The sequence below is a fragment of the Myotis myotis genome, unplaced genomic scaffold (assembly GCF_014108235.1).
Source record: "Myotis myotis isolate mMyoMyo1 unplaced genomic scaffold, mMyoMyo1.p scaffold_m19_p_2, whole genome shotgun sequence".
Classification (NCBI taxonomy): Eukaryota; Metazoa; Chordata; class Mammalia; order Chiroptera; family Vespertilionidae; genus Myotis; species Myotis myotis.
Window position 1 is genome coordinate 16,500,327 of NW_023416324.1, and position 18,725 is coordinate 16,519,051.

General features: G+C 40.1%; 2 protein-coding genes across 2 annotated transcripts in view; both read right to left on the reverse strand.

Moving 5' to 3' along the window:
* EYA3 (EYA transcriptional coactivator and phosphatase 3) overlaps positions 1-11,930 on the reverse strand; it is a 99,221-nt gene extending 87,291 nt beyond the window's left edge. Inside the window, exon 1 of the mRNA XM_036347438.1 lies at positions 11,797-11,930. The gene's annotated coding sequence lies outside the window, so the exon portion shown is untranslated. The remainder of the gene's footprint in view (positions 1-11,796) is intronic.
* Positions 11,931-12,923: 993 nt separating this feature from the next.
* On the reverse strand, positions 12,924-14,996 carry LOC118677217 (probable ATP-dependent RNA helicase DDX5). The gene has a single exon (XM_036352169.1). It carries the CDS (start codon positions 14,954-14,956, stop codon positions 13,115-13,117), a length of 1,842 nt encoding a protein of 613 aa, XP_036208062.1. The 5' UTR covers positions 14,957-14,996; the 3' UTR covers positions 12,924-13,114.
* Positions 14,997-18,725: the final 3,729 nt, after the last annotated feature.

Below are 18,725 nucleotides of genomic sequence, written 5' to 3' on the forward strand. Positions count from 1 at the left end.
TCCAACTGTATGAGTTATTAATAGTTTACATTTATGGAATACTAGTAGCCCAGTGCACGAAATTCGTGCACATTAAAAGGAAATTAATTAGCAGAGATAGTTTAATATTGCTATTTGCCCTTTCTCTATAATAGTAGTGTGAGAGATGAAAGGAAATTAGTAAAATGTATATAAAAATAATATATAAATTAATAAATAAACAGTAACAAAAGGATATAACAACAACAGAGGCATGATATAAAAACGACAAAAACATGATATGAAAACAACAAAAACATGATATAAAAACAACAGTGATGCAATGACTGATAAAGTGATTAAACTTATTCTAATATCTTCCTGTACACCACATTAAGAGTGAAAACATTTTCAGAGTGCTTGACTAATTTCCCTTGTGATGAAGTACTTAGAACTTTAACTGTAATGTCACATGCTCTTCAAACTCAAGAGAAAGCAACATTTAACTGACCATGTGCGAAAACAGTTCAGGTAGGAATATGCCTACTCTGTCTAGAGTTTGTCCTTGTGATTTATTAATAGTCATCACAAATGCTGGCATCATGGGAAACTATCATCAAATCAATTTAAATGGGAGGCCAGTGGCAGATGGGGCAAATTAATTATTGGAATCAGAACAACCTCTCCCTCTGCAGATCCTGTTAATTCTTCAGCTTCGATAATGTTAGGTCATAATCTTTTGATAATATATCTGGTACCATTATAAAGACCCCATTTACTATTGAGATTTCTCAATAGTATGATGATTGCACCCACTTTCAATTTTAACTTATGACATGGCATTCCCGAAGGAGTAATACTATTAAGAAATTTGATGGGAAAATTTTCCTTTTCAGCATCATCTGTGGAATCAATGGAATCATCACTCAAATATGTGTGAAAATCTCCATCGAGTATATCCAAAATTTCTTCGTTTAATTTTTGAACATGCTCATTTTTGGGACCAAGAATTGCATGTTTAGATATATTTTTAATATTATCTATAGATATAGTATTTCCAAAGGTAGCTTCAATAATAGATCCATTACAAATCATTTCACAGGGGATTTCAATAATATCCATTCCTAAATGAAAACTGCTATCAAGTTTGCCATCTCCAAGTTTTACTAACATCCACTATAAGCAGAATCCTCTGATCTCATATTTGTTGTTAAGAGACAACTTTCTAGCCGAAACCGGTTTGGCTCAGTGGACAGAGTGTCAGCCTGCGGACTGAAGGGTCCCGGGTTCGATTCCGGTCAAGGGCATGTGCCTGGGTTGCTGGCACATCCCCAGTGGGAGATGTGCAGGAGGTGGCTGATCGATGTCTCTCTCATCAATGTTTCTAACTCTCTCTCTCCCTTCCTCTCTGTAAAAAATCAATAAAATATATTTTTTTAAAAAAAGAGACAACTTTCTGAAACATCCCCAAACATTGCAGTACTTTAAACTCGTTTGTACTATGGCCGATCATATAGCATGCGGTACAATACTGAGACATTGTCGAAAATCTCCTCCAAGAAGGAGAACTTTCCCACCAAATACAACATTCAAATTTCTCTTAGTAATCTGTCTATGGCCTTTATAGCATGACTGGATGCCATGGTGCATTCATCAATAATGAGCAGTTGGGCCTTTCTAATAGTTTTGGCAACTTCACTCTATATTGAGTCAAGAAATTGAAGTTTCATTTAATGAAATCGGTAATTTATATTGGGAATGAAAGGTGCTTCCACCGAGAAGTAAATTTGCAGCAATTCCTGTAGACACTGTGGGTAAAACAGTACCACCATGACCTCTAATACAATGTATTAAAACTTTATACAGATATGCAGGTGAATAGGATTCCTAGCTGGCAGGCCCCTGACAGCAAGCTGGCCACCTGTGGATTCCGTGAGGAATGGGGCTCCCTCCTCCCTCCTGTCAGGGTCCGGGGTGCAGGTGAATGGGGTTCCTGGCTGGCACGCCACTGACAGCAAGCTATCCAACAGCAGATTCTGTGAGGAATGGGGCTGTCTCCTCCCTACTGTCAGGGTCTGGTTTGAAGGCCGGATTCAGTACTTCCATGCTCCGCTCTGAGGGCGGGTTCCTGCTGAAACCTCGCCCTCCGGGGAAACAGCTGGGGGAGGGCGCAGCCGTTTCCAAGATGACCCCTGCAGGACTGACTTCCTTCTGCTTGGTCACGCTTCTGGACGTGATGTTACACCCAGGGTTTTTATTACATAGGATTTGTTATGGATCAGGCACTGTTCTGAGTGCATATATCAACTAATTTATTCCTCTCAATAAGTTTATAAGATAGGTACACTTCAATATTATCACCATTTTTCACTGATGAGAAAACTAAAGTACAGAGAGTAACTTGTCCAAGGTTATACAACTAGTAAATTACCAACCTAGACCCTAAGCCCCGGCAAGCCTAGCTTCAAGGCCTGAGGTCTCAAACTACAGACAGGACTAATGATTTTAAAAAGCTGACCAAGCCTAAAAATGCATGCCATGCCATGATACAGTAACCAACAGCCAGAATTCACAAGCAGAGTAATGAGAAGATACTAAAGAGGCAAGTTTTCTTCTCTACCCTTTCTCATTCTCATTCTCCTAAGTTTTCCAAGTAAATATGAGTTAGTACAAGTGAAATGCTTTATGCAGTGCCTGACAAATAGTTAAGTACTCGTTGTGTTAAGAGATAGTAATGGTAAAAATAGTAGAGAATGCCTACTGACCCTGCCTCACTCTAACTGTTGATATCTTTACAATATTTTCCCCTTTGTCAGTACAGGAAATGAATCAGGACAATCAATAGATGCAGTCCATTGTAACAAACCAAATTGCTCTTCAATCTGTTACTTTTACCTGATCACATATGCAGGAGCAAACTACTCCACTCCCCACTTCTCTTTTCTTGACTTACAAAGACTGGATTGGGGCCAGAAGAAAGTAGAATAAAGCAGCTTTGTTACCTTTTGACTAGTTGCCAAAAGCATAAGCAAAGTTCGTGAAAAACAACTTAATCAACCAAAACTTAGATTGTTAGATGGAAACTAGCAAAGAATTCTTATGAGAGAAGCTCTGTATATGACCAAGCATTTTCAACCTCATGATTCTGCATTATTGCAGTCTTAAAAATGATGTGCCTAGACACAGTAAAGAACAGAAATGACTGCAACAAACAGTGTCTCCCCCTCTCAATTGTTTTTGCACAATTATAAAGCTTAACAGAATCAAGATAGATTTCAGAGGAAGAAATTAGCAAACCCAAACATTTTCAATTCTAAAAAGACAATATTGGAAAAAAATTTAGCAATCACTAGAATATTTCAAATTGTAGGTACAACACATTAATAGGTTGTATCAACTTAATGGAGACCAAAAAATTGTTTTGAATGAAATACAAGAAAACAAAATAAAATAGAAAATATTACTATGTATCACCAATAGTAAAGATAAATATTATTTAATGAAACGTTTCAATTTTAAATATTAGTATGTACATACGTGTGTATAAATACTGGGCAACAACGGAAATGCATCTTATACTGGGTTGTGATGAAAAAAGTTTGAAAGCTACTTTGCCAGAGGATAAAAAACTGGCCAGTCGAAAAGGAGGAAAATATGTACTTCAAACTACATAGGAAATAACATTTTCTGTTTTGGTGGTTCTCTAAATTATAGTTTTTTAAAGGCAAGCCTTTGAAAAAGAACAACAAAAAAGGAAACCATTTGGGTAAAACTCAATAGTCTAACAGAGTTATCCAATTAAACAAGTTCACAGAATGTGAGGTACTAAAACGAAATAAATCTATACTAACAAGAGATACACAGAAATGAGATAAAGCTAAGCTTTTCAGTTCACTCAGCTATTAAATGCCACATCAATATGAGAGACGACCTAGTCTCTTTGCAAAAGCTCTGATTCTCACCCTCAAGAACACATATTCATTAGTGTTATCTCATCACTGCTTCCTAATCTATAGCAAAGACCTGGTGAACAGAAAAAGTACATTTAGAAAATTCAGTGAAGTAATAACACACTGATTACTAGGGTATTTTCTATACAATAGGTATGTACTATTTTTTATTTTTTTAAAATATATTTTATTGATTTTTTTTACAGATTGGAAAGGAGAAGGATAGAGAGTTAGAAACATCGATGAGAGAGAAACATCGATCAGCTGCCTCCTGCACACCCTCTACTGGGGATATGCCCGCAACCAAGGTACATGCCCTTGATCAGAATCGAACCTGGGACCCTTCAGTCCGCAGGACGACGCTCTATCCACGAGCCAAATCGGTCAGGGCTGTACTATTTTCTAAATCAATACTCTCTAAATTCTGAAATAGTCTAAGAAAAAGATCATACACACATTTTGGATGATGTGTCTGTAAAAAGAAAATCTCTCAAAAAAATTAACATCATTGTGCTAAATTAAAATTCCCTCTTATTTTGAAAAAAGGAGGAACAACAGATGAACCTGACCTAAATCTTTTTCAACTAGTATGGAAACAATGAAGTTCAATTCCATCTAAGAACTAATCATTCTCATTTATTCCCATAGCAACAGTGCTAATAGCAACAAACTACCAATTTTTCCTAAATTCAGTATTTGCCACATTATTAAAGTTTAGGTGAAAGAAACTATTGAAATCTTAGAAGATAAACAGATTATCAAATCCACATAGAAAAAGAGTTGCTTTTGAAACAAAAATGAAATATTTAAATCAAAGAACATTCTAAAAACCAACAAGTTTATACTTTTCAGCAGCATACTTTTCCCACCAAAGAAAAAAACAAGACAAACAAAAACTACTATTAAAAACAAAACAAAACAGGGTACTTAATGTATGAATGAATAAGCAGAGTTAATATATAATAATTAAAATAAGTAGTATCCCTAACCAAGTGTCATTTCTTACCAGAAATATAGTTTTTCTGTTAACCAGATTCCATAATTCTCAATTGTTTTCAAAATATTTAGAAAAATAATTTCTCATCACATCTGAGTCCCAGACTCTTGCATTAAGATGAACCTCAACACATATGTAATACCCTTTGTAATACTTTAAGCAATAAAAATAAAAAAAAAAAAAAAAAAAAAAAAAAAAAAAAAAAGATGAACCTCAATTAATATAAAACCATCTCATTCCTTTAGAAGTGGACCAATTTTTAAAAATTTGGAAATAATAAAAGTATAAAAAATATTAATATGATGACTAATATCCTAAATGATTATTTGCATTTTTATTTTTTTAACATTTTATTGATTTTTTTACAGAGAGGAAGGGAGAGGGATAGAGAGTTAGAAACATCGATGAGAGAGAAACATCGATCAGCTGCCTCCTGCACACCCCCTACTGGGGATGTACCTGCAACCAAGGTACATGCCCTTGACCGGAATCGAACCTAGGACCCTTCAGTCCGCAGGCCGATGTTCTACCCACTGAGCCAAACCGATCAGGGCCAAACCAGTCAGGGCTGCATTTTTTTAATTTAAAAAAGAATTGGCTTGTGAAAGTTCCCCATCTCTTTTCTAAAGTAAAAAAAACACACACTAGTTTAAATATATTATTCTAGATATGGTAGTCCTAAAGATATTAATGTACTGAATTTTGCACAAATTTGGAAATGAGAATGGAGAAAAGTTAGAAATTTCAGTTTTAGTCTTGTTTTTTTTATATTTCAAAGTTGTTAAATTCACATTGAAAACACTAAAATTTCAGAGTTTAAAGCTATTTTTAGTATATGTGCTGCTGAAACAAGCACCAGACTTTAAAACTATTACATAAATTTAATATTCTACAGATCAAAGGAAAGGAAAAAAATTAACATTAAAGGGTAAGACATTTTAGTAATATAGAATACATTTTACTTATACTGTCCATCCTTCTTCCATAAGATAATTTTTAAAAAGGGAAGGATCTGCACCTGTCTTGCTTTCTTAGTATATGATTTTTGCCATCTAATAAACATAGGTAGTGAAGGGTTTGCAATTTGCCCTTGGCCAGCATTAATAAAAAAACACACAAAACAAACAGGTAACCCCTACTCCCTGCCCTAAGACTCCCAAGCAGAAGCAGTATTTTTTGTGTTTCAGAGAAATTGGATTTTTTTCCTTAACCTATAAATGAAGAAATCACTAAATTAGTAGAACTTTGTACAAAAAGGTCATGAACTCTGGAGCCAGAAAGACTAAATTTAAAATCCAGCTCCCCTGCTAACTTGCTTTGTTACTTTGGGCAAGTTATGTAACTTCTGTGCCTTCATTTTTCTCATTTTTAAAATGAAAATAAGGATTAAAAAGTTAATATATGTAAACCACTTTGAATAGTTTCTGGCACATAGTAAGTGCTATGTAAAGCTGGCTTTTATTTTTACTGTTTATCATTACAGATTTTTATAGTTCAGTTGTGAAAAAGTTTCCTAAATGAAAATGTAATTGCACCTATAAAGAACATGATTTTATATTAATTAAGCTGTGATGCAGAGTAATGCAAAAACCTTAAACTCAAATAATCATGAGAAATCACTGCTTTGAAAACAATAGAAAACCATAAAATCTAGCTTCAAAAAGTCATATACCATTGTCACTGAAAAGAAGTAACACTTTCTTAGGATTAAACCTTTTTAAATTCTAATTATGTTGTCTCTTTTGTTTTTTTGCTACACCCTGGAGATGCAGGAATTCTAAGTCTTATTATTTAATTCAATTATCTATATATATAAAAGGCTAATATGCAAAGTGCCCCTTCAGGAGTTCGACTGGGAGATGGGGGAGTTCGATTGCTCGCTTTGACGAGTGCTGACCACCAGGGGGCGGTGCGGAACAAAGGAAGGCCCCGGCCAGCAGCCAAAAGGAAGGCTCTGGCTGGCAGCTGGAAGGCCCTGATCAGCCCTGATTGCCAGCCAGGCCTAGGGACCCTACCTATGCACGAATTTTGTGTACCGGGCCTCTAGTATACAAATAAAACCAAATTCTGTATTTAAGTATAAATGTCAGTCCTGTATAATGTCACCTACTTCACATGAATAGTCTACTTATGTATTATTATAATTGTACATAGTAGGTATCTAAAAGAAATACATGGAAATGTATTACAAAAATTACTATTTTCTAGGGCAGTGGTGGCAAACCTATGGCACGTGTGTCAGAGATGACACGCAAACTCATTTTTGTGGTTGATTTTTCTTTGTTAAATGGCATTTAAATATATAAAATAAATATCAAAAATAAAGTCTTTGTTTTACTATGGTTGCAAATACGGCACCAGAGTTAAGTTAGGGTTTTTCAAAATGCTGACACACCGAGCTCAAAAGGTTCACCATCACAGTTCTAGGGTGAATAAAAAAAAAATCCAAGCTAAAAAGTTAAAGTGCATCATCCATCACAATCTGTAGTAAGATCTTTATAATATTAAGTACTGACTGCCTTGGGTTGATATGCTGACTTACAATACGTTAACACCATTTACACATTTCTTTTTCTATTTTAAAATACTACTACATATTTAAAAGGGAAAACAGTAAAGATAAATTTTATGAAGCCCATATTTCAAATATGTTTTTTGATAGACTATAAGCAACAGAGAAAATACCCTAATTATTTCTACATTTAATAATTAGATACTCCAGGACTTAAGTTTAAGGGGCCGAATAAAAATATCAACATCATGATGTGGCTGCTGTTTGCTATATGTTCTCTGCCAAGAAAACATATCAATAAGTCAGTTTATAGCTTAAGCCATACATTTTGTACAAGAACATCCACTTGTATTTTTAAGTTAATCAGCAGATAGAAAGCCTACCTAATTTCTACTTTACTGTGAATATAATAATTCAACTCCTTGGTATAAACCAATTAAGTGAATATATGGAAAGAATAAACTATTCCTAATATTCTTAAATATATTTTAAAGTATCTCTACATTGCCCTAGCTCAGTGGTCGGCAAACTCATTAGTCAACAGAGCCAAATATCAACAGTACAACGATTGAAATTTCTTTTGAGAGCCAAATTTTTTAAACTTAAACTATATAGGTAAGTACATTGTTATTAACCTACCTATATAATTTAAGTACCGTTGATATTTGGCGCCTCCCCCGCGCTGTGTATCCCACGACCTGCCTGCACCACATCTCCTGTCGCCCGACCGACTGACACCCCCCACTTCTTCTAACGCCACTTCTTCAAAATAGACTCGCCCAAGCCGAAAACCGACTTCTGTGCATGGGCCACGAAGTTTCAGTTGCACTGTATGTGCGTGCCGGCACATGGTATTTTGTGGAAGAGCCACACTCAAGGGGCCAAAGAGCCCCATGTGGCTTGCGAGCCACGGTTTGCCGACCACTGCACTAGCTGGTTTTGCTCAGTGGATGGAACGTTGGCCTGCGGACTGAAGGGTCCTGGGTTCGATTCTGGTCAAAGGCATATACCTGGATTGTGGGCTCAATCCCCAGTAGGGGGCATGCAGGAGGCAGCCGATAAATGATTCTCTCTCATCATTGATGTTTCTCTCTCCCTTTCTCCCTCTCCCTTCCTCTCTGAAATCAATAAAAATATATATAAAATCAATAAATAAAGTATCTCTACATTGAACTATTCTATGTTGAACTAATTTGAACGATACTTCCTTTATTTAAATCACACATAAATTAAAATATCCTGTTTTCATATGCAGAACACAAAAATCTTTTAGACATTCTACCAAAAAAGAAGTTATATGAGCCTTTTGTATATAAGAAAAACAAGAGAATGGAGCTATGAAATGGCTTAGACAGATCACAGAAACTCATACCACAAGGTACAAATGGTAAGAATGTGGTGGAGGTGTAATTTGTTTCTTAAATTTTTAAAACTGCATTTTTCTTAAAACATACCCTAGGCTGAAGGAAAAAATAAAAACATGTAAAACAAAATACAGAAGAAAGTAAAATGACAAAAAATAACAATAAAAAATAATCAAAACAAAAAAAACAACTGGCAGGCATAAAACTAATATGCAAAAACATTTTAAACCGAACCCTCAGGGTTATAAACTAAGACTACAAAACTAAAGTAGAAATTTCTATAGAAAACTGACAGTGAGGCCTGTCCTGAGCTTTAAAAACACACACACCTGGTCCTCAAATAACATCGCTTTGTTCTAACATTGATGAGATGCACAGGAACTTAACTCTTTATAACAATTAGTCTGTAGTAACACTGGTTCCATTCTGTGGCTTGAAGTCACAGAACCTATCGATGATGTTAAGTCAGGACTTACTGTGCACACCAAACTGTCTCTAGTAATTTTTGTTGTTGTTTGGCAGTTAGGTAAGAGATGCAGGCTTTTCAGTAACTAGAAAGTACAAAGACCAAGAATATGAACACAACTGCTCCAATGTGACGATAGCTGCTCACTTCATGTAGGGGCTTTTATGCACAATCTGCATCATAGTAGGCAGAAGTCGTTTTAGAAGGAAAGAGAAAGACACTTGCTAAGACTTTCAACTTCTAGTTCTGCACAACAGTTTCTTTATAGAGTCCTTATTTGAAGGCAAAATAACTTCAGCTTTAAATTTAAAAATCTGTCATAGATTTATTACCCTAAAACTTTCATTTCTAGGACATAAATTTATTGAAATAAAAAATTACGTACTATATTGTGCTCTCCAGGCTACAGTTTTGATGGAACTAAAACCCACTTCTGTGTGCGCATGTTCAGGACTTCTTTATTTGTAAAGGGGCTTCCCTCAGCAGTTAGGTAAGTACTGGAAGCCAACCAGAAGGGTCCTTCCTTGTGGCTTCTAGGACTAATATGGCCAAGCTCCAAAGTCCTTTGCTAAAAATAGATGAAGGGAGCAGCCCAATTTTGGAATAAGCCAAGATCTATGCTATGTTCACAGATGTGTATGTATCATAGAGTGAGGGAGACTTTTCTATAACTTATTAGTCAAAAGAGAAGCAGATGCTAGAAGTTGTTCTGTTCACTGTAGTACTAAATTTTATAACACAATTTATATGATTATAGAAACTGATCACACAAAAACGTTTGCAAGCAAATGTTAGACATTATACCATAAAGATTGGAAAAACAAATATAAAAATTACCCAATCCTGTAAAAAATATACCTCAGATCACAAAATTTGGGAAACAGGACACTAACCATTATTAAATCCAATCCTTTCATTTTAGAGATGACTAAAAACCTCCAGAAATTTTAAGAGATTTAAGAGAAACTTGAGTCTCAAAATGAGAAAAAGATAGTTTTAAGACTGAGATGGCAGGGACATAGAAAGGGAATGGACTGACTATTCTTGGGGGGGAAAGGGGTGTGGGAGATGCGGGAAGAGACTGGACAAATATCGTGCACCTATGGATGAGGACAGTGGGTGGGGAGTGAGGGCGGAGGGTGGGGCGGGAACTGGGAGGAGGGGAGTAATGGGGGGGAAAAAGAGGAACAAATGTAATAATCTGAACAATAAAGATTTAATTTTAAAAAAAAGACTGAGATGGGTAAAGTAAAGGGAAAAAATAAAAGAACAACATTCTAAGAAACAAAGCACTATAATGTCTGGCTTATGACGAAACAGGAAGAAAAACAGAAAATTGTCAATGCAGTTAAAATGAAGAAACAATCCTATAAAATAAAAGGCCAACATGCAAATTGTCCCCTCGACCGGGAGTTCCTGGCCAGCAGGACCCCAACCTCGCACGAATTCGTGCACTGGGCCTCTAGTGTCTAGCAGGCAAGAAGAAAAACATAGGCACACTGAGTTCAACGAAAAAAAATGTACTCTGAAATTATTATAATGAACTCTTTAGCAGAAAACGTTTTAGTTAACAAGTTACTAAAATTCTTGGCAATAAACTTATAAATCTGGGGCAAATAATGTCCCCAGGAACTCTGTCCTCTGTCACAGCAACTGTCCTGTAAGTGAAGCCCATGCAGAAAGCAGGCAGAGCTGATCCGCCGAGAACATGGCATTTTCGGCCTCGGGAGCGCCCGTCTCCATCCTACGGGAGCAGAGAACCCCAGGATGACAGGCCGCCCTCACGATCTGTCAGTTCACAAGCCCCATGGAGCCCAATCGCTGGCAGCTACGTGTGCCTGCTACCTGTTAGCCGGTTCCGGAGAGAGCCCCGAAGCTGTGCTCCAGCCAGGCGCTGGGAACGCCTTTGTTGTTCCCAAAGGACGGAAGCTACCAGAGTGCAGTCGAACCCAGCGCCTCAAGGCAAAGCTGCCCCAGGCCCGGTACCTCTGCCCAGGCTGGGGGTTTACAGCCCAGCCCTCGGCGAGCTAAGAAAAGGCGGGAGAACCCCCGGCAACGCACAAATGTCACCTCCTAGTTCCGGGAGGGGTCACAAGTGAGGAAAGTTGGAGGACAAGCCCCTAGCACCCTGTTTCGCAGTGGAGGAGGACGCCCACCATGAGGTCGCGGGCCGTCCCGCTGGGTGAAAGCACAGCGAGATCGCGGAGTCAGGGGTCTGGGAAGAGAGGTGCTAAACTGAGACTATGGGGGGCGGGAAACGAGAGGCAGTGGCGGAAGGAAGCGCTGAAGCAAAAGGCAAGAAGCCGGTGCTTGTAAGGGGCGGGTGAGGCTGAGGAAAAACAGCGAAGCGAATGTTGCGAGAAAGGCGAAGCTGAGGTGAAAGAGGCGAGACCAGCGAGAGGCAAAGGGCTGAGGTGAGGGAAGCACAGCAGGGACAAGGGACAGGCAAAGAGAACCCCCGCCCACAGGGACCAGAACTCTCGACCCGTCCCCCGCTACAGGCAGTATCCTCCGGCCGCTCTCAGACCCTGTCGACAGCGCAAACTCACCCAAAGGCTGCAGGGGCTCCGCTGCAGGACATGGGGACCGGTCCAGACCCACAGTAGAACCAAGCGAGTGGAGGAAACCGCGGCGTTAGCGTGACCCGGAAGCGCATCCCTAGAAAACGGAAGTCACCGTCCAGGGTCACCTCACAATCCACACCTCGTTCCACCAGAAGCCTTTGGGCGCATGTGTCAGGCCTCACGGGGCGGGGCTGAGAAGCGTCTAGGCCCCGCCCACTCTCCCACCCACCTCAAACCTCCCCGCCCCGGCAAGCCCCGCCCCTGGTTACGCCTCTCTCCGTGCCTCCACGGTACCTGGTGCTGATAGGCTAGTTTTTGCGGTGCAAAGGCTCCGGTGCCCGGGTGAAAAACACTTCAGCACTCAGTTTTCTAGGTCTCTTAAAATGCGTGTAATCCCTGCCTCCCTAAAGCGAACATGAGGAGAAATGCATTTGGTAGATTTGGAAAAACTGTGGAAGGAAGGTGGAGAGTTTTTGAAGACACTTGTGGGGAGGCTAACCCAAGGTGTTTTTATCCCCAGTATTAGTTTATAATAATATTGCATTGCGCTAACAATTAACTTCTATTTTGTGCACATTATTTTATGTAATTATTTTGTCAGACACAAAAATTTTAGTCTTCGTTAACTTTATTTATTTTTTTAATCTGAACAATAAAGATTTAATAAAATTAAAAAAAGAACAAAACTCTGGCTATTAAAATAATAACAAGATAATGCCAATGCAAAACCCAAAATATTTTAAAACTAAGAATAATAAAACAACGGCAATGCAAAACAAAAATAAGTGAGTTTCTGCTAAAGGAAAGTTTCTTTTGCTGATTTACTCAGAGTCCTCGGACTTGGCTGAGAGAGTAGCTTCCACTTCTTGCTTTTCTATCATCTGCTGGGTCTCAGTTGTTTAACTTCTTCAGCTGACCCCATGTTGGCACCTCAGTCCCTTGCATAGCCTAAACTCTTGTCTGGTTCTGTTTCTTTAGACTTTTTTTTTTTTTCGGTCTTCAAATATTTGTTATTGGAAGGCCATGCATTGCCTTCATTCATTGTATTTCAAATCACTATACATTTACTTTGTGAAAACACTGCCTGCATTTTCTAATACAAAAAAAAAAAAAAAAAAAAAACCTAAAAATTGTTTCAGGAATGTAGAGAAATATCCAACTTAAAGAGCGAAAAAGTGCACCATAATTACTGCTGCACTGCAGTCATTTCTGCATTTCCCATGTTTCTTAACTATCTTGTCTGATAACACACAATATAAAGAGCAATTATGAAAAACAGACATTTACATATACATCTAAAGTCTTATTGAGAATATCCTGTTGGCATTGGATAACCAATCATAGGTGCAGCTGCAGTAGCAGGATATGCATATGCCTGTTGGTTCATACCATTGTGCATATTTGGAACATTATTTCCATATTGCTGAATGCTATCATAACCAGTCTGGTAAGTCCCTGTTGGATCACCAGTCCTGAAACTGGTCTGTATACCAGCAGACACAAAATTACTTCCAAAGCTCTCATGGGTGTAATTTGTAGCACTGTAAACACCATTCTGGGTCTTTGCCCCAAATTCTCTGTTAAGCAGACTAGAGTAGCCGCTGTCATAATTTTCCCTGTCTCTAAATGTATTAAATCCACCCCTTTTGCCTGCAGAGTATCTGTCCCGATGGTCATCCTTCATGCCTCCTCTACCCCTGGAACGACCTGAACCTCCATCTTCAACCAACTGAAGCAACTTGGGATTGACAGCTTGATTAGCTTCACGAAGCACAGAGATAAGGTCGCTCGCTTGCTTTATGTTATTAGGTGTAAAGAAAGTGTATGCTGTGCCTGTTTTGGTACTGCGAGCAGTTCTCCCAATTCGATGAATATAATCCTCTGAGGAGGTAGGGTAGTCATAATTGATGACAAATTTCACATCTTCCACATCTAGCCCTCTGGAAGCCACATCCGTAGCAATCAGAATAGGAGCTTTTCCATGTTTGAATTCACTTAGAACCCAATCACGTTCCTGTTGACTCTTGTCACCATGAATACCCATGGCAGGCCACCCGTCTCTCCTCATTTTTCTAGTAAGTTCATCACATCTTCTTTTGGTTTCAACAAAGACAATGGTTTTACTCTCCTTCTCACTCATGATCTCTTCCATCAGACGAATAAGTTTTTCATCCTTTTCTACATCATGACACACATCCACAATGTGAAGAATGTTGTGGTTTGCACTCAGTTCCAGTGCACCAGTGTTTATATGAATATAGTCTTTCAGGAAATCTTCAGCAAGCTGTCTTACTTCTTTTGACCAAGTTGCACTCCACATCAGGGTTTGCCTGTCAGGCCTTATCTGGTCCACAACCTTTCTTATTTGGGGTTCGAAGCCCATATCAAGCATTCTATCTGCTTCATCAAGGACAAGGTAGGTGGTTCGTCTCAGATTTGTTTTTCCACACTCTAAAAAGTCAATCAGCCTTCCAGGTGTTGCAATACAGATCTCCACACCTCTCTCCAAATCTCGTATTTGTGGTCCCTTGGGAGCACCACCATAGATGCAAGTAGACTTCAATCGGCATGCTCTACAGTATTCAGCAGCCACTTGCTGCACCTGCTGGGCCAGTTCCCGAGTTGGTGCCAGCACCAAGCAAATAGGTCCATCACCTCTCTCTAGGAACGGCTGATGATTGATGTGGACAATGGCAGGCAGCAAATAAGACAATGTTTTCCCAGATCCAGTCTGTGCTACTCCAACCATATCCAATCCACTTAGGGCAACTGGCCATCCCTGAGCTTGAATAGCAGTGGGTTCAGTAAAGTTCTGTCTTGCAATCACATCCATGATGCTTGCAGGGAAGTTTGCTTCATAAAAATTCAGAACGGGCTTTGGGCAGTTGTGTCCTCTAACTGTAATTTCCTTGCTTCTTCTGTATGTCTCTACCTCTTGCACTGTGCGCCTGGCCAAATCAAGGTGTTCTTGGTAAAACTTCTCACATTTGGGCAGCTCATCAAGATTCCACTGCTTTTTAACTAGTTTCTTCCCAGGGTTTCCAAACTTCTTTCCTGATAGAGGCCCTGCCTTACTTCCTCCAAATCGAGGTGCACCAAACCCTCGATCCCGGCCGCGGTCCCAGTCACTCCAATAGCCCGACATGGCGTCAATGATTGCGGTTGGCGGGGAACGAGATGGAGAGAATGGGGTGGTGCGATGAGTCGCTGGTGGAGGCTTTGGCCATAGAGAAGCCTTGCAGGGGCGGGGGCGGGGGCGGCAGAGGGACGGCAATGATAGGAGCCAGAGCTGCTCCCCTACAGGCTGGTGAGTGTCCTCTGTTGGGGTCCTGCCCCAGCAAGTCCAGGGGTTCCCAAAGGTGTGGATGGAGTCAGCAAAGAAGGAAGGATACACACGGGTACAGCGTTCAGTTGATCAGCAGCCTAGCCAGGTTCTCTAGCCAGGTCCTCCAGCCAGGTTCTGTCTTTATTGTCCTGTTACATCTGTATTTATACCAGTTGATTTTAATCCTATCCATTCTATTCTAAAGGTTAGGGCGTTTCTTATCTCCATTCCAAGGTTACTCTATTGTTCTATTAAGCTACAAGGAAGTAACTGAAGGAGATTATCCTAAGTAAAGATTATGTAGCTTAAGCATGATTGTTCCTAGTTAAAGTGATTAACTACCCGCCTGGCACTTAATTAAGTGGTTTTACGGATTTATTCTCTTCCTTAGTCCTGTTCATCCCTAATCTGGGGAAACAACCTTTCTTGGGGAGGTGGTCCTGTTTAAAACACATAGCGCTAAGCGGGGGAGCAAACCATATGCCATATACGCCAGGTCCCTTGAAACATAAGCTGGGCCGATGTTTCTTCCCTGCAGCGACTGTGTCAAGCAGCAAGGGTGGACCGGCTTCCGGAAAATTCCCCCATTTATATTTATTTATTTACTTACTTATTTATTTAAAATATATTTTTACTGAAAATTTACAGAGAGGAAGGGAGAGGGATAGAGAGTTACAAGCATTGACCAGCTGCCTCCTGCACACCTCCCACTGGGGATGTGCCCGCAACCAAGGTACATGCCCTTGACCGGAAATCGAACCTGGGACCTTTCAGTCTGCAGGCTGACGCTCTATCGACTGAGCCAAACCGGTTTGGCCTATTTTTATTTTTTAAATGACAGCGCGTGTAAATCAGCGGCCACCTCTCGGATTGGGTTGTTTAAGACTGGGAAGAAGTCTTGTTTGTGACTTTGCCAACAGGTCAGTCTCATCAAGAGACTCACATCTCACCCTTCTTTTATTTTTTAAGCTACTATAATGATAGTTTTTAAGCATCAAGAACAAAAAGCTACCATAATGAGAGTAAAGCTTAAGCATCAAGAACAAAATGAAAGTAAAACTTAAGCATCAAGAACAAAACTCTGGGAGAAACCAAGATGGCGGCATAGGTAAACACCGGAGATTGCTGCCTTGCACAACCACTTCAAAAATACAACTAAAAGACGGAACAGACATCACCCAGAACCACAGGAAGGCTGGCTGAGTGGAAATTCTACAACCAGAAGGAAAGAGAAAAGCATACCGAGACTCAGAGGAGGTGCAGTACAGAAGTAAAATACTAAGGTGCGGAGGTGCGTGCGGAGCGGGCCGGCGGCTGAGGGCGCGGTTGTTGTTTTCAATCAGGAGGGAGTCTCAGGCTCTGGGCTCCAGTTCCAGGCGAGTCTCTGGGGACCCAGACTCAAACGGGAGAAGCCAGACTGTCTGACATCGGTTGGAACTCGAGGGCAGCTTTCTCCCCGAGGTACTTGCAGTGGTCACTGGGACACTGAGAGGTTTGTGGCAGCCTGAAATTTATTCAATTTGGGGGCCCTCTTTGAGAAAATTCATTACAGGTTTTAAAAATGCTCACTAACACAAAATCCAGAAAATACTACTAATTAACTGCTTGCTATGCCTCTCTCTCGGTAAATTTTTTGGCTGTAGTCTTTGATCACCACTTCCTATGATAACAATTTACTAAGTAATATTACTTATGTACTAAGATCTTTGACTCCTCTCTCTCGCCCCACATTCATCAGCAAGCTTTTCACGAACTGCCTTTGAAATCTGTCCAGAATTGGGCCATTTCACGCCTCAGTAAATGTGTAACTGTTTGCCTACCCTTTTATACCCTTGCCTTCCCACAGTCTATTAACACAACAGCCGTGGGCTTCAGTTAAAACCTTAACCAGATCATGTTGCTCCTCCAATGAATTTCTATTTTAAAGTAAAAACCAAAATTCTTACATTGGCCTAAGGACCCTCAAGATTTGACACATACACCCTCGTCCCCACTACAACCAACCTCATCTCCTACCCTCTCCATTCTCTCTCTACTCAAGGCATATTGGTCTGTTTGCTGTTCCTCAAACCTGCACGTAAACTCAGGGCCTTTGTGTTTGCTGATTCCTCTGCTTGGAATGTGCTTCCCCCTGATCATAGCATCATTCACCCTATACCCTCCTTTATAGCTTTGTTCATAGGTCACCCTTCCAATGAGATTTCCCTGACACTGTTTTTTCCCCCTCACACTGTATTTAAAACTGAAGCTCCATCATCCTCCCTGAATTTCCTAACCCAGTTCCCCTCTTAATTTTTCTCTGATAACATTTACCCCATCCAACAATTTGCTGGTGAATTTGGCTTAATGTCTCTCCCCCCACACTCACACATACCAGAATGTAAGTTCCATGAGGGCACACGTGTTTGTTTTGTTCATGGATATACTTCAGCACCGGAACAGAGCCTGACACATTGCAGGCACCCAATAAGTATTTGTTGAATGAAAGAATAAGTTGCTCATCAACTTGGCTACTGCTGATCTGAAACCATGCAAGCTGAGCCACCAGCTCCACCAGGGGGTGCAAACGACTAACCAATGTTGCATCCCCTGAAGTTACTCCTAAAGCATATACATGCTCATTAACCCTAAAACGGAGCTACAGAAAGGCATACAAATTCCCCTCCAGAGCAAAGAGTACTGCACCTACTAGCATTAAAAACCCTCCAATGTCTTCACAGTCCCTTGAGAATAAAATCCAAGCTTTGCTTATTTCTTTTTAATATATTTTATTGATTTTTTACAGAAAGGAAGGGAGAGAGATAGAGAATTAGAAACATCGATGAGAGAGAAACATCAATCATCTGCCTCCTGCATACCCCCCTACTGGGGATGTGCCCACAACCAAGGTAACATGCCCTTGACCGGAATCAAACCTGGGACCCTTCAGTCTGCAGGCCGACGCTCTATCCACTGAGCCAAACCAGTTAGGGCAAAATCCAAGCTTTTTACTATGGTCCACAAGACCCTTATTGGCTTGCCCTTCTTAACTCTGATGTCATGCCCAACCTCCCTTCCTCTCATGTACTGAGCTTTAGCCATTCTGTTTTTTTCTTCTTGTACAAACCAAGTTTTCTTGCCTCAGGACTTAAGCACATACTATGCCCTCTCTCACTCTTCCCCAAACTTCCAAATGACTAGTGCCTTCTGCTACTCGCAGTTAAACTTCCCCTCTGAAGGCTTCATATGGCCTCCCATTGCCGGGAGTTGGTCCATCCTTGCTGCTTGACACAGTCGCTGTAGGGAAGAAACATCTGCACAGCATATGTTTCAAGGGACCTGGAGTATATGGCATATTGTTCTTAATTTGTTTGCTCACCTTCTTGGCGCTATGTGTTTTAACCAAGGTCTCTGAGAAAGGTTGTTTCCCCAGGTAGGGATTTTCCCCTGAAGTTAGGGAGGGAATAAAACCCCTTAACTAAGTGCCAGGCGGGTAGTTAATCACTTTAACTACGAACAATCACACTTAAGCTACATAATCTTTACTCCCTGGAATGGAGATAAGAAACGCCCTAACCTTTGGAATAGAGATTGATAGGATTGGAATCAA

Bases quoted from the DNA above. Each gene is read 5' to 3' on its own strand.
- LOC118677217 (XM_036352169.1), bottom strand. From the start codon at position 14,956: ATGTCGGGCTATTGGAGTGACTGGGACCGCGGCCGGGATCGAGGGTTT.